The sequence below is a fragment of the Microplitis demolitor genome, chromosome 7, assembly GCF_026212275.2.
Source record: "Microplitis demolitor isolate Queensland-Clemson2020A chromosome 7, iyMicDemo2.1a, whole genome shotgun sequence".
Lineage (NCBI taxonomy): Eukaryota > Metazoa > Arthropoda > Insecta > Hymenoptera > Braconidae > Microplitis > Microplitis demolitor.
Window position 1 is genome coordinate 13,131,012 of NC_068551.1, and position 16,297 is coordinate 13,147,308.

At 34.3% G+C, this 16,297-nt stretch overlaps 2 protein-coding genes across 2 annotated transcripts in view; both read right to left on the reverse strand.

The window, feature by feature from the left end:
• LOC103578210 (protein madd-4) overlaps positions 1-16,297 on the reverse strand; it is a 754,919-nt gene that overhangs the window by 664,847 nt on the left and 73,775 nt on the right. The window lies entirely within an intron of this gene.
• LOC128668244 (uncharacterized) lies at positions 10,160-10,660 on the reverse strand. Its single transcript, XM_053740755.1, has one exon. It carries the CDS (start codon positions 10,658-10,660, stop codon positions 10,160-10,162), a length of 501 nt encoding a protein of 166 aa, XP_053596730.1.

The window sequence follows — 16,297 nt, forward strand, 5'->3', positions numbered from 1 at the left end:
TTATACGAAAATTAAACATTTTTATTTTTCTTACTGATTTAGATATATATGTTATTTAAATCATATACTTGATACTGTAATGAATAAATAAAATGAATCAGTTTGATCAATGTTTTTGAAGTATTCATCTATTTTTTTAACTTAAGTATCAATTGACTTTTGATGTATGTTATACATAGGTTCATCGAAAGCATTAAGAGGTAATATCAATAAGATCCAAGATGTAAGTAGGTATTATTTTTAGAATTGTCTAAAGTATAATAAGGTACCCGCGGGTAATAAGGCCTAAGTGACAGAAATGATATTTAAAATAACCGCTTCCGCTAAAGGCTACTTTTGTAGAAGGGTCTTGCATAGAGATGTTACGACAAGTTTATTGAGTCCTGATACAACGTTCCCTGTCTTCTATATTTCATTATCCGTTATATGATGTCGTAGTGCAGAAGAAATCTTAAAAAACAATCTGATCTTCTAACTCTTAAAAAGAATACTGATAGTTTTAAGTGCTGTTGAGCAAAACAATCTAGTCTTCTGTCTATAAAAAAGTATTGCTAAATTTAAGTGATATTTCATTTCTAATACCAATTTTATTAAGTATAATTAAACTATTCCAGTTTGTTTAACCCGTAGGCCTTATTACCCTACCGTAGTAAAATAAGGCCTATTCGTATGATTTTTGTAAAAGGTTAATTTTTTTATTATTTATAGTATAAATTACTATTACATCATTATATTTTATGGCTAATGTATTGAAATAAAGATTAAAGGTACATTTCGATAATTAAATGCAATATTTTCGATTCTATTCAAAATCTCCCTTAGCTAGGCCTTATTACGCACCGGTATAGTTTTAATCGGAATCATTCGGAAGTTTCCGATTGAATCCAATTGAAACTGATTAAAAGTCAATCGGAAATTTCTGATTAACTTTCAATCAGAATCATTCGGAAGTTTTCGATTGAATCCGATTGAAACTGATTAAAAGTCAATCGGAAATTTATGATTGACTTTCAATCAGTTCCAATCGGATTTAATCAGATATTTCCGGAAGGTTTCGATTGTAAATTAATCAAAAATTACCGATTCCCGGGAAAAAATAATTTTATATATTATTAAATGGTAAAAAATTAAAAAATCAAATATATTAAAATCTTCGTTGAATCTATATTAACAATTCGATTTCATGTCATGAAGTAATATAGGATATACTATATTACCACCAAAAATAGCACTTGTCACTCTGTCAAAGAACAGAAGAGTGCTCGTGTCAGAATTGCTTCCAAGTCTGGAATATAATACGTCTGAACTACGTTTCTTACCAGGGACACTTCACAAGTGGTAGGCGCTATCTAATGGCGAGCACCGAACTACTCCCACTGCTATTGCCTAGGACTGGTGAATTTCCTCTCCTCTACATATATCTTTTCTCCTAAGAAATTTTTCTCTTGGTTCAAGCAATTTTTTTTTCTATTAGTTGGAGCATACGAAAATCCTTGCGTTAAACACCCCCATGAAAAAAATTTATTGAAAAAATATAAGTTAAAATACAAAAAATATATATTAGAGTTTATAAAAAATCAATCAGAAAACTATTTTTTTAAGAGCTTGACATTGAAATGAAAATAACTAAAAAAAAAAAAAGCGAAATTTTGAAAAACTTTATTCATAATAAATTTTGAGAAATGAAATTACCTACAAAAATGTTTCTATGAGATTTTCTGATAAAACTGATAGTTTCGTCGGAAAAGTAAGAAGATCTCAAAATTTTCTATAAATTTGACTTTAAGTTCAAATAACTTTTGAACAGTTAGATTTATCTAAAAATGATGAGACTTTTGTTGTAGAGCATTCAATATCCTACAAAAATATCTATGGTGCATAATAATTCGTTGATTCGCTTGTAAGTTAGAAAATTCTAAAAAATAAAAAGTTTTTTTCCCGTGTTATTTAAATAAAAAATAGAAAAATTGATTGACGCGAAACGTAGCATTATTATTAAGAGCTTGGATTGGTACCGAAATTGGTATTTTTAGATAAACTTTCAATTTTTGGATACCAAAAAAAAAAATTTTTTTTTTTTAACCAACTAAATAAATATATATATATATATATATATATATATATATATATATATATTTTTTTTTTTATTGATGTTTCCTTTTATTTTCGTGATAGTTTTAAACTCAATCAATACAGTTTTTTAAAAAAAGTTTTTATATAATCCTGAAAAATGCTTGTTTTAACTTTCTATAAAATTGATTAAATTGGAAAGACAGATAAAATTCTATACTCGGATATTTAAAAAATTGCTGAATTAATGATAAATGAAATTCATATCTGCCCAAATTTTAATAATTATCAATACTATCTGAATTGTTATTTTCCGATTGAATCCGATTGAAACTGATTGAAAATTTCCTGTCGGATTTAATCGGATTCAATCGGAAAATAATCGATGTATGAATTATTATTTTTCAATTGAATCCGCTTCGTTTGAACCGACATTTTTTTTTTCTAGCCGACACAAGAAAATTTTGTTGTTTATATTGAGAAAAAAATTCCCTGATAATTTCAGCTCTTAAATTTAATTTAAAGTACTTTCTCTCGAGTATCAAATTTTTTCACTTAAAAAGTATGTTAATTGAATAACATTTTTTTTTTAAATTGCTATAACTTAGCCAAAGTTTAAGCTATCGTTTTAAAACCAGTTTTAATTTGCAGAGAATTTGTTGGATTTGAAAGTCTATAAAACAAATTGCTCTAACTCGATCTATGTCGATTCTATCTGCTTCGAAAGTCTATTTTTCACTTGTTTCATATAATTTTGTTGATAGTGAAAAAAAAACGGCTCATCGTACGAAAAAGATGCATAGCACCCATCTTTTAGAAAATTTCGTCCTCTACGGAATTGTTTATTATACTCCACTGCTAAAAAAATCCGAGAGATTCTTATAGCTGTATGTATAAGGCCCTATACTTAACCATATATCACTTCTTATAGAACTCATTCATTCTCATAAAATCTCTATGGGAATGTATGAGAATCTATGAGATTTCCTAAACAGGGTGATATTGCTAAAGTGCACTGTTTATAAGATGCAATCAGTAGAACATTCTGCAGTAGAAAGGATTTATACTATATTAAGCTTACAATTTTTATACTGTCTAATGTTAAACTACTCGTATCTCGTAGATAATACGCATACCCCTATTAAAAATAAACGAGGGCCACCTTGTCTGTCATCTACCGTTAGCATTGATTCTAGCGACGCTAGCGAGACGCTAGCCAGTGCCTCGTTTCATTTTTACTAAGGAATTTAGCTATATCTAGCTCATCAGGAAGATAGTTTAAAATCAAGTAGAACATTCTACACGGAGAAATAAAAAATTGATCAATCGAGATAAAATCAAGAAATAAATTATTATTTTCCGATTGAATCTGATTGAATTTTTCTCAATCAGTTTTAATCGGTTTCAATCGGAAAGTAGTTTTTAAAAAATTATTATTTTCCGATTAAATCTGATTGAAACTGATTGAAATATTTCAATCGGATTCAATCAGAAAATAAAAAATATTTTTTTCCGATTGAATCTGATTGAAATTCAATCGGAGGCCTGAAACGCTCCCGAACGTTTCTGATTGAAAATTCGTTTTCGATTGAAACTGATAGAATTCTGATTGAGTTTCAATCAGATTCAATCGAATTCAATCGGAGTTTTTAATCAGGGATATTTGTATGCAACCGAATAATTTTGAGGTTCAATAAAAAAAAAGTTATAATTTCAACCCTGACGTTGACTTTTACTTTTATCTACAAATTAAATACTTACTTTAGAGAAAAAAAAATTATTTTGATGCTTAATATTACATTGAAGCTCGATTTCTCTGTACATTGTCGTTATACGAATTTTTATTACAATAATAATTTTTTAAAAATTATTATTTTCTGATTGAATTTTTCTCAATCAGTTTCTATCAGATTCAATCGGAAAATAACTTTTTGAAAATTATTATTTCCTTATTGAATCTGATTGAACCTGATAGAGAAAAATCCAATCAGTTTCAATCAGATTCAATCAGAAAATAAGTTCTTAAAAATTATTATTTTCTTATTGAAACTGATTGAAACTGATAGAAAAAAATCCAATCAGTTTCGATCAGATTCAATCAGAAAATTATTTCTTAAAAATTATTATTTCCTTATTGAATCTGATTGAAACTGATTGGATTTTTCTCTATCAGTTTCAATCAGATTCAATCGGAAAATAATCGAAAATTAAAATTATTTTTTTCTGATTGAAACTGATAGAAAAAAATCCAATCAGTTTCAATCAGAAAATACTAAATATTTTTTTCTGATAGAATCTGATAGAAAGTCAATCAGGACGCTCGAACGCTCCCGAACATTTCTGATTGAAAATTCGTTTCTGATTGAAACTGATAGAATTCTGATTGAGTTTCAATCAGTTTCAATCAGAGTTTTTAATCAGGGATAGCACACATCAGAGAAATTTAAAATTATTAATAAATCGAGTAAATAATAAATAATATAAAATTTTAAAAAATGTGTAAAATGAGCGAATAAACTAATGGATCTGGTTTAGGCGAGGTTACTTAAACAATTAAAAATTACACAGATTTTATTACCAAATAAATTATAGATTTATTTACACTGATTTACACCTTAAAATTATGAGAATTATATACAAGAGCGAATGCGACTAGATAATTTATACGCGATAGCGAATGCAACTCAATGATTTTAGTCACGTATAAAATTGACACGCGGTCAGTAGCGGTTAATTCAATGATAATTAATTAAGAATTAATTATTGTCACAAGAACAATTTATTTATTCTCAATAAATAGCAGCCTTGATGTACTGTCTAAATATTGAGGATAATTTAGCGTAGCGATTTGATTTAATATTACACAAGAATAATAAGCGAAGCGGTTCAAGCACGAGGTTGCACTTAGCAAAGACACGTTGTAGCAACTCTGAGCGAAGCGGTTAGACAGATAGTTGTAGAATGAATATTGGTAGCGTCGTTGAGTCGTCGAGGAGCTTGGTGTCGACGTGGCAGCTTTGCTGCATATAACGAATTTTCCTATTGGCTTAAAAGCGCGCCAACAGGTATCAGTTGATAGCGAGCTCTCTGATAGGCTGACCAATATAAAACGAATTTTGTGATTGGTCAGCTTGTAGCGGGTTCTCAGGACGTCTTGACACGATCCTGAGTTAGAAATTGTATGTGCCGGGCCCAAATAGCGAGTGACCCGGCACTATTCTGACCTTCAGTCAGTAGCGAGCTCGGCTTCTTCCGAACCGAGCGGAAATGCACGAAGCTTGATTTAAATTAATCAAGCTCGTGACTGAACATTCTCCCCAGCGCTGGCGACTGTGTCGACTGGATTGTCTTCTGGAGAGTGCACTGGTACTACACACAGCTTAGCGATTGGTCGTACAAGTTCCGTGGTAGCGGTCTTCAGCGTGACTACTCGAGTCAGGCCATCTCTGCCTGGATGTAATGCGAGTACTCGAGCAAGCGGCCATTTCGATGGTGGGAATCTTTCATCAGTCAACAAGACTAATGAACCCACTTTGATGTTGTTTTGCGGATTATGCCATTTCGAAATAGATTGATGACGTTGCAGGTACTCTGATGACCATCTACTCCAAAATCTCTGGAACATTTGTTGTAATTGTTGCCAGCGTGACAACGTAGCTGAATTATTTTCCAGTAACGAGGGCCCAGGTACAGCGATTAGCGGTTCACCGATGAGAAAATGTCCAGGAGTTAACGCGGTTAAATCTACAGGATCTTCAGATAGCGGAGCGATCGGTCTTGAATTTAACACAGCCTTAATCTGTGTTAAAACTGTAGCGAGTTGGTCGTAAGTCAATAGCGATTCACCAATAGTTCGTATGAGATGGAACTTGATTGACTTTACGGCTGCTTCCCACTTGCCACCAAAGTGAGGAGCGCTTGGTGGGTTGAACTTCCAGTCTGTGCCATCTGTAGCGAGTAAATACTGAAGTTCCTTTAGTTGTCTCGATCCTGCTGCGAATTCTTTCTTTAGCGTGGCGTCTGCTCCTACAAAATTTGTACCACAGTCCGAGTATAGGATACTGCAGGCGCCTCTTCAACTAGTGAATCTTCTAAATGCTGCGACGAAAGCGTCAGTAGAGTAATCGGTGACAATTTCAATGTGTATAGCGGACGTAGCGAGACATACAAACACAGCGATCCATCCTTTATAGGTTTTGGCACCTCGACCTTGGAAAGTCTTCAGTGTTACTGGCCCAGCGTAGTCTATTCCAGTGTGTAAGAATGCTTTAGATGGTCTTACACGAGCGGATGGCAATTGTCCCATTAATTGTTGTGCACGAACACCTCTATGTCTCGTGCACACGACGCAGCGAAGAATGTGTGATCTGACTGGAACTCGACCACCTTCTATCCAGACAGATCTCCGTAGATCAGCGAGAGTCAATTGAGTTCCCCCGTGGAATGTTCTTTGATGCGAATGATCTATCAATAGCGTACTTAAGCGTGATGATCTTGGTAAAATGGCTGGGTTCTTCTGTTCATCATCCAGCAGCGAATTCTTCAAGCGACCGCCGACTCTGAGTACTTTGTTGTAGTCGACGTAGGGGATCAATTTAGCGAGATGATGATTTCGATGTAGAGAATCACCATCTTTCAATAGCTTCAGCTCTTGCGAATAGTACTGACTTTGCGTATACTTGATCAGCAAAGTCTTAGCGAGTTCCAGGTCAACTGTAGAGAGTGGTGTGTCCAGTGTGGACTGTGGCACTTTTTTAAATTTAGCGATGGCACGAAGACAGATTCCAAGCGTGCGAAGTAAAAGTGACAACTTAGAGAATTTTTCTAGTAGCGTGTATAGCGGGTGTGAATCTGCCTTGAAGATGGTAAAAACCAGACCTGGACGTTCTTCAAGATGTGATACCGTCTGCGTAGGGATATCAAAAGATGGCCAGTTATCTTTTGATTGACTGAGCCACTTTGGTCCCGTCCACCATAGCGAATGCTGTTCTAGTTTGGCTGCTGTTAAACCTCTTGAAGCGCAGTCAGCTGGGTTAAGTTTTCCAGGAACAAAATCCCAGTTGACACTTGGTAGCGATTCTTGAATCTTGGTAACTCTGTTGCGAATGTAGACTTTTTATCTAGCTGGGTTGTTTCGTATCCACGTTAAGGATACAGCGGAGTCTGTCCACATGAAGACTGGAACGTTTTCAAGTTTCAAAACCTTCTTGACGTAGAGTACCAGTTGAGCGAGTAAGACAGCGGCATTGAGCTCCATTCTTGGTATAGTTATAGGCTTCAGTGGTGCAACTTGTGTTTTGGCACACACTAGCGAGATATTGGAGCGTCCAGTAGCGTCAGTAACTTTTAGATAAACTACAGCAGCCATAGCGAGTTGTGAAGCGTCAGAGAATCCATGTAATTCAATTGATACACCATTTTTAACATGATTCCAGCGAGGTATCTGAATCTTCGAGATCTGATGTAGTTCATCTTGAAACAAATTCCATTCTTGAAGAAGCGACGGTGATAGCGTAGCATCCCAGTCAAAGTTCTGCAGCCAGAGCTTCTGCATGAACATCTTGGCTCTCACGATGATCGGTGCCAAAAAACCCAGTGGGTCAAACAAGCGAGCAATTTCAGATAAAATTGTGCGTTTAGTTGTTGGTGATGCTTCTGGAAGCGAATAGCCGAACTGGAATTTATCCTGTGTTGAATTCCAGGTTAGCCCGAGCACTTTTACTGTAGTATCCCCAAGCTCTCTTGGTGTATCTTCTTGGGTTTCACTTGGAGCGACTTGAGAGAGTAATTCAGTTGAATTACTTGCCCACTTGGCAAGCGGAAAACATCCTGTGGCAAACATATTTTTTGTGTCGAGAGCAACTTGGATTGCCTCAGCAAGTTCATCTGCACCTCCATAGATGTCATCAACATAGCGTGTGTTAGTTAGCCGTTCGACAGCCTTCGGAAATTTATTCCCTTCGTCTTCAGCGAGTTGTAAGAGTGCTCTTCCAGCGAGATATGGAGCCGATATTGTTCCATAAGTAACAGTAGCGAGTGCAAATACTATTGGGATGTCATCTTCGTCAAACCAGAGTATGCACTGTAGATGATGATCTTCCTTGTCAACTGCAATCTGACGAAACATTTTTGTTACGTCAGTAGCGAATAGATAGCGATGGCAGCGGATGCGAATAAGTACATCACTGATGTCAACTTGAATCTTTGGGCCCACATGAAGTATCTCGTTGACAGATACGCCAGATGTAGTTTTCCAGGACCCATTGAATACCACCCTGAGCTTAGTGGTAGTGCTCTGCTCTTTCAGAACCCCATGATGAGGCAACAGGTAGCTGTTCGGTGGTAATTCCTTTAATTTCAGACGTTTCATGTGTCCCAAGTCTTCATACTCCTTCAAGAAGTCGAAGTACAACTTCTTGTAGACTGGATCAGCTTCCAATCGTTTGCGAAGACCTAGTAAAGCGTATTGTGCAGCTCTGAGCGAATCACCCAGTTGACTTGGCGAAGATTTAAGCGGCAAGCGAACGACATATCGACCATCAGACTGTCTGTAGTGTGTATTGACAAAGTGTTGTTCACACTCTTCTTCTTCTTCAGTATAGCGTGTAGCGAATTCTGTCTGTGGCTCTTCTTGGTACCAAAACTTGCTTAACAAGTCTTGTAGTTGATCATCAACAGCGACATGATGACCATAAGCGGTCAATTTTGCTGTAGCGGTGTCCACAGATCCATATATGATCCAGCCAAGCGATGTTGACTGAGCGACTGGGTCATTGTCACTTCCTTTTCGTATTTTAGCGTTGATTATATGTGCAGCTGGTGCTGCACCCAGAATGATGTCAATAGGTCGTGATGTCAAGAAGTCTGGATCAGCGAGTTGTAGCCCAGTTAGATTAGGCCATTTCTTCTTCTTAGTTAGCGTAAATGACGGTAAGTTTACCGTCAATAGAGCAAGCACATGAGCTTGGATAGTAATAGAAGCGTTGTTGTGTAGCGAATGCAGCGTCATCTTGCATGACCCAAGCGAATGCCCAGCTGACACATTACCAATCCCACGTAATGGTACAGCTGCTTTACTGAGTTGAATATCCAGATTCTTGATTAGCGAATGCGTCACGAAGGATAACTCCGATCCTTGATCAATAAGTACACGGGCAGTACATGTACTTCCTGTTAGCGAATTCAACTTAACAGTAGCGGTAGCGAGTAAAACATTGAGCGAATGAGCTGAAAGCAGACTAAGTTAGCGAATTCAAAACAAAAGTTACCAAAATTGGAACTATTTGTTACCTGGGTCAGCTACAGGAGCGTCCTGTTCTGGTTTAGCGGCAGCACCATCGTCAAGGTGCGTCGACGTGTGATGTGGCTGACCACAATGGCGGCACTTCTGCTTAGTCCTGCAGTCAGCGTAGCGGTGGCGTCCCAAACAGTTGAAGCATAATCGGAAATGCTGAACAATAGTTCTTCTGTTCAGTGGCGACGCCTTCTGGTAGCTGGGGCAAAAGAGAACGAAATGCTTCTCCTTGCAGATTGGGCACATGCCCGGTTCACTCGTACGCTCCTTGGGAGTGAAAGCGACGTAGCTAGCGGAACCAGTGGATGTAGATGGCGTTGATCTAGCAGGAGTAGCGGATTTACTGCTCACAAACTTAACTATTTTGTTCGTAGCGGCTGACTTAGCGTAAGACTTTGGTGATAGTGGTCTCTCACTGGTACTCTTAGACTGCGTAGAGGTTATTTTAGCGCCAATCTCTGAGTTTTCCCACGCACGAACCTTGGCCTTGAGCATGTCGTGCAGCTGTTGGTAAGTGGGAAACTCCTTGGATAACCCAAGCGAAGCCATCCATTCCACCCTCAGATCTGAAGGCAGGCAGCGAACAGTCAAACGAATTAAAAAGGGGTCCAACTCACCAATTGGAATTCCCAGTGCAGCGATAGCGTCCAGCGATTTCTTGTTAGCGAGTAACAGTGCATCCAAATCAGCAGCAGAGTGTGAAGTTAGCGGTTGGCGATCCAGCAAATCATCGATATGCATATCGAGCAATCGACGTGGATTTGTGTAGCGAGTATTCAGCAACTCCCAAGCGGGTTAAAAAGCGTCATCTGTGATCTGGAGATTAGCGAGTAGTGCAGCAGCCTCACCTTTTACCTGCGTCTTCAGGTAATGCATCTTCTGAGACCCAGTTAGCGAATCTTCATTAATGACGAGAGACGTGAACAAGTCCTTGAACGAGTCCCACTCGTCATACGACCCTTGGAAGGTTGGCAGTTTAATTTGCGGCAGGTTAGATTTATGCACTCCACCAAAGTAAGCGGTCTGATCGTGATTAGCAGGCTGGGCTTCATGAGCAGGCTCTGGAGCGGGTCTAGCAGCGCTGAGTTTCACTCTAAGAGAGGTATAAGCAACGTTAGCGGTTTCATAAGCGTTACCTGTATGATATTCGTTGGTAATGATCTCAGGTACATCTTCATATAGCCTCTCGTGAGTCGAATTGAAGCGGTTCCACAACTCCGACAGGATAGCGAGTTCAGCGTCAATGGCGGCGGCACCTTGGGTAGCGAGTACAGCGTCAGTCAAGCGGTTGGACATATTGCGCACCCCGGGCAGCACTCTAGCAGTGCTCAGCAATGCCCACGGCACTTAGCGATTTTCACGACACAAACTGACACTACACTTTTTCTCACAATTTTTTTCCGATTTTCAATTTTAAATAATTTTTAATTGTTTAAATTTCGCCAGATCCGGCTCGAAGGACCAAAATGTAAAATGAGCGAATAAACTAATGGATCTGGTTTAGGCGAGGTTACTTAAACAATTAAAAATTACACAGATTTTATTACCAAATAAATTATAGATTTATTTACACTGATTTACACCTTAAAATTATGAGAATTATATACAAGAGCGAATGCGACTAGATAATTTATACGCGATAGCGAATGCAACTCAATGATTTTAGTCACGTATAAAATTGACACGCGGTCAGTAGCGGTTAATTCAATGATAATTAATTAAGAATTAATTATTGTCACAAGAACAATTTATTTATTCTCAATAAATAGCAGCCTTGATGTACTGTCTAAATATTGAGGATAATTTAGCGTAGCGATTTGATTTAATATTACACAAGAATAATAAGCGAAGCGGTTCAAGCACGAGGTTGCACTTAGCAAAGACACGTTGTAGCAACTCTGAGCGAAGCGGTTAGACAGATAGTTGTAGAATGAATATTGGTAGCGTCGTTGAGTCGTCGAGGAGCTTGGTGTCGACGTGGCAGCTTTGCTGCATATAACGAATTTTCCTATTGGCTTAAAAGCGCGCCAACAGGTATCAGTTGATAGCGAGCTCTCTGATAGGCTGACCAATATAAAACGAATTTTGTGATTGGTCAGCTTGTAGCGGGTTCTCAGGACGTCTTGACACGATCCTGAGTTAGAAATTGTATGTGCCGGGCCCAAATAGCGAGTGACCCGGCACTATTCTGACCTTCAGTCAGTAGCGAGCTCGGCTTCTTCCGAACCGAGCGGAAATGCACGAAGCTTGATTTAAATTAATCAAGCTCGTGACTGAACAAAATGCAAATTCAAAAAATTTTAAAAATAATAGTGCTTTTTTTGTAAATATTATTTTTTTAATTATTTATCTTATTTATTTATAATTTTTAAGTTGTCTGATGTCTGCTACATTCATACTCGTTTTATATTAATATTATTTAATAATTATTAATATTTTCACCATGAATAAATGTAAAAAATAACTTATTTTATTTACTGTTATGGTATTACGACAACCGAATTCCCGTATTGGGACAAGGCTATTTTAGCGTTCCGGTATTGGGTCTTTTGGGTGTCATAGAAGAAAATTTTTTTTTTACATTCAATTTAAGAAAAATGAACTAGTTTGATTATTTTTGCATTGGGAAGTGTCTATTCTATATGATGTAATAAATTATTTTGGTTTATAATTTATTTGAATATTTTTAAAACGATAAAAATCAGTCATATACCCTTTGTCGTTCTGGTATTGGGACATTTACCTTACTAATACAAACATCGTGTTAATCAGATTCCATAACATACTGAAAGAATAAAATCAACACAAAGTTTGTGTTGTTTGTCAAAGGATGCTTACTCTTCTCGCATTATTTATCTAGAAGTGCAACAAAAATTTGCTTTTTAATCGAATAGTTTTGATTTATTCAATTCGTGACTGTGAATTCTAGAATAAAAAAGATTTTCTCTACTATGTCAAGTAAATATATATTAAGTTATTTAAATTATTCAATTTTTATGTCTCATCATAGCCTTATAATAATTGAATTAATTATAATCATCCAACATAGCCTATAGAATCATTATATTGCTTGAAAGTTTATCATTTAGTATTCTTTTGTAAATTATTGTTCATGACTTTTTTTTATTTATACTTCAAAAAATATTATGTGAAAAATAAGTAAGATAATTATAATTGAAATTGTTCAATTTTTTTTCAAAAATAGGAAGTTTGCGGAAACAGAACATACTGTCATGTTTCTAAGTTAAATCCAAGTTAAATATATGAGTTTAAAGGAACGAATGTCGTGATAACAGATTATTTTATGTAAAATTTCATAATTTTGAATCAATGAATACTTTATTTTCTAAAAATATTAGTTGTCGTTATTTTCATCATCATGACCACTATTACTATTGTTATGTCCAACTAGTAGCTTGTACTGTGATGTTGGACAAGTTATTATAATTTTTATTTTCGGCCCTAGTCTTTCGACCAATAGACCGGGATCACACTGAGTAATTATCTGGAAGGGTTTTCGAAATAAAAAAAATGTTGTAAATACGAATTCAACTATTATATATTCTACAATTAAAATTTCTAATGCAATGATTACAATAAATCTCAAAATTTAAAATATTCAATAAATGTATTAGGAGGTGACCCGCCAACGCTAATTACATAGACACAAATTATCATAAATTCAAAATTATATACGGGAATAAAGGTGGCCACGTGCCTACTCTTTCTCGTATAATTAGAATTTTTCAATAAAATATTCGCTATTAGATTACTTCGATAACGTAAAATGATTCGTAGGAGATTTTGTTGGTTGGAAACTTGTTTGATTACAAGAAAATATAACTTAAATTTACAGTACCTGAAGTTGTTGAGACTATTTTTATAGCTTTTGCAGTAAAGCGACCAGTCATTAATGATTGAAAATTGAAAATTTGTGTTTCAATTCCATGAAATCACTCGCATTTGGATTTGTAAGTTTTACATTTTACATGTTGAAATTTTAGACCGTACCTCGGCAATTAGCTGACTGTACGAAAATACTACCACTCAATTGTCAGTGAATATTTTTGAAGTAAGATATGTGAGTGCACGTTGCACTTAGCCAAGATACATGTTTCAATATTAGAAGTTATAGTAAGAGTCTTCTGTTTCAGGGCGTCTCCTGTAAAGTTATTCCACGTGGTGTTGTCTAGTAAAGTGTAAAGCTGTCTAATATGTGAATGTTAATAATTGAATGATTATTTTTGGTAATTAAATATATTTTTTGTACAATTCGCTTGTTCATTGATAATATAATTTTCGTTTTTTTGTTTTATATTGATTTTTAATACCCATGTGGGAGCTGCCAGAGTTGAACGACGGAGCCCTACTTGGCCCAACGCTGGGGAATCTAGCTTCGGCACACCTATATTGGCCTATGCTTGGCTCAAGGTTGGATAACCTAACCTTGGCCATTCAATGGAAACCCATACTTGGACGAAGGTAGTATTACCAAAGTTTGGCTATACCTATGGTTTCATAAGTAGATCATAGAAAAGTATCAGTTCAACATTAGTAGGTTCATCCAGTAGCTAACGTTCAGACCCAGCAAGCAGAAGGACGGCAGTTCGCGCCCAGCGACCAGCAGAAATTTCACCGAAGTTTTTTTCACATCATTTACCTCCCTTAGATAGTTTAAACGTTAATGATCATGAAATCTACGAGGTTAATAATAATAAAATTTTTTAAAAATTAAGGTAGTTCACTTACAAATCGACATTTCTTAGGAATGCGGTGAAATTAAAACGTGACATGAACAAAAATGTCTTGTATTGAATGAAAAAAAAAAAAAACGAAATTTTTTCACCGATTGTGAAACGAGATATTAACAATCAAAAAGTGCATAATTAACATGTTTGAGATCTACCAAGTATAAAAGAAATGTATAGTTTCCTAAATATCTTTAAAACGGTTCTTACTATATTTTTAAGAAATATATCTACTATTAAATGAAAAAATTAGAAATTTTTTGAAAAAAACTTTGAATTTCTTGACCGATTTGCTTAAAAAATATTGATTTTTAAAATTTAAATAATTTTAAAACACTTGATGTGTGGTGGGGTACAGTAATCATAACTCGGCAACCCTGCAGTCGTCATATTTAACCCGCGGAAATTTAAATGTCAGTTAGTTAGTTCAATTTTTGAACGTAAAAGTATTGGAGGTTAAAAAATTATTTGAAAACTTTTTGAAATAATTTTTATAAATATCAAACATTTATTCAATGATATTAAATAAACAAAAAAATAATTTTTTGATATTAACTTGTATTAATGATGCCTTTTCTAATAGCTTTAGAATTCTAAAAAATTATGGTATCGAAAGCAGCACGCATCAGACAATTTTATTCTTCTTAAATGCGATTTACTTGTAAGTAGAAAAAAAAAAAATTTTTAAATATGCACAAAAATTTATTTTATCTAAGATTTGTTATTGTCAACAATAACAAACTATATGTATATTAAACTCACACTATACAAAAATTGTTACCTATTCGTTTAATCTGTAGCCCGGGTCGAAAAATTTGATCTGTTTTGAATCAACTAAAAATTTTAAGTTATTTTTATTCAATTTTATTTTTTATTTATATTTAATTAATATGTAAATTTTAATCTAGTTTTGCCCTTACTATTCCTTTTTTAGACTATTTTCAGACTTATTTTCAATAATTTTTAGTCTGTTTTTATTCTTATCTAGATCAAAATCAGACTTTTTCTGTCAATTGTTTTTAGTCTGTTTTTATTCTAATCTAGATCGAAATCCGACTTTTTCTGTTTATTATTTTTAGTCTGATTTTGATCTATATTCGATCAAAAACAGATTAAAATTTTTTTTTTATAATTATAATGATAAATAATATAAACACAAAAATTAATGAAAGTTTGATATTTTTTTACGCATTGATATAAAATAATATTTATTTGATAAATAAATTAGCCTCAATTAACATATAGACATTACTTAAAAAGAATTCAACTTCATCCTCCTTCTTTTCTTCTGATAGTGCATCCTAGTAACTGAGACATTCTTTGAACATACATTCTGAGAAAAATTAACTATTTTCCTCTGGCTTCTTCTACCTCCAACTCATTCAGTTCCTTATCATCATCTGTTAGATATTTTTATAAATACAGAAATTTATTATTATAAGTTTATATTCAAAATGAAAGAGAATCTTAATTTAAAGAATAATTGGTGAAAAACCTTGCCATTAAAAAATGAATTATTCTAAGAAACTCAAAGATTGTGCGACACTGAGTAATCTTAATTTTTTTTTAATTCTTTGCTTCATTAAAAGCGTTATATAAAAGCAAAAAATTTACATTCAAAAAATAATTAAAATAAAAAATTAATATTTCCATTTATGTACAAAATTAATTACTACATGATTTATTAAAAATAACAAGAGTGAATAAAGTTCAATTAAACTTACTGCTCATAGAAAGTCATTTGGGAACATCTAGATATAGAGGATTATTTGAATTTTCTTGATATTTAAAACATACTTTTGCTATTTCGTATTCCAATGTCACAAATAAATATTTTGATACGGTTTTTAATGTCAGAATATTTTTCGACTCTATTCAGTGAATTGAAGAAATTTTTGTTGAGATTTTAACGCCAATTTTACTACTTTCGTTAAATACTATTAATATTCTATCAAGACGACTAAAAAATATAGCTGTCAGATAATCATTAACTGCTGACATTTATAAACAAAAGACACTAAGTAAATAGTAAACAAAAAAAAATCCATTCTAGATCTTAGAATACTTTTTATAAATTTTTTCTAAACATAAATGAAATTATCATAAGTCCACGAATTAATCTGGTTCTGTCCTTCTGTATCGCAATTGTTTTTTAAAACAGCAGATCAAAAGCAGCTTGAAATTT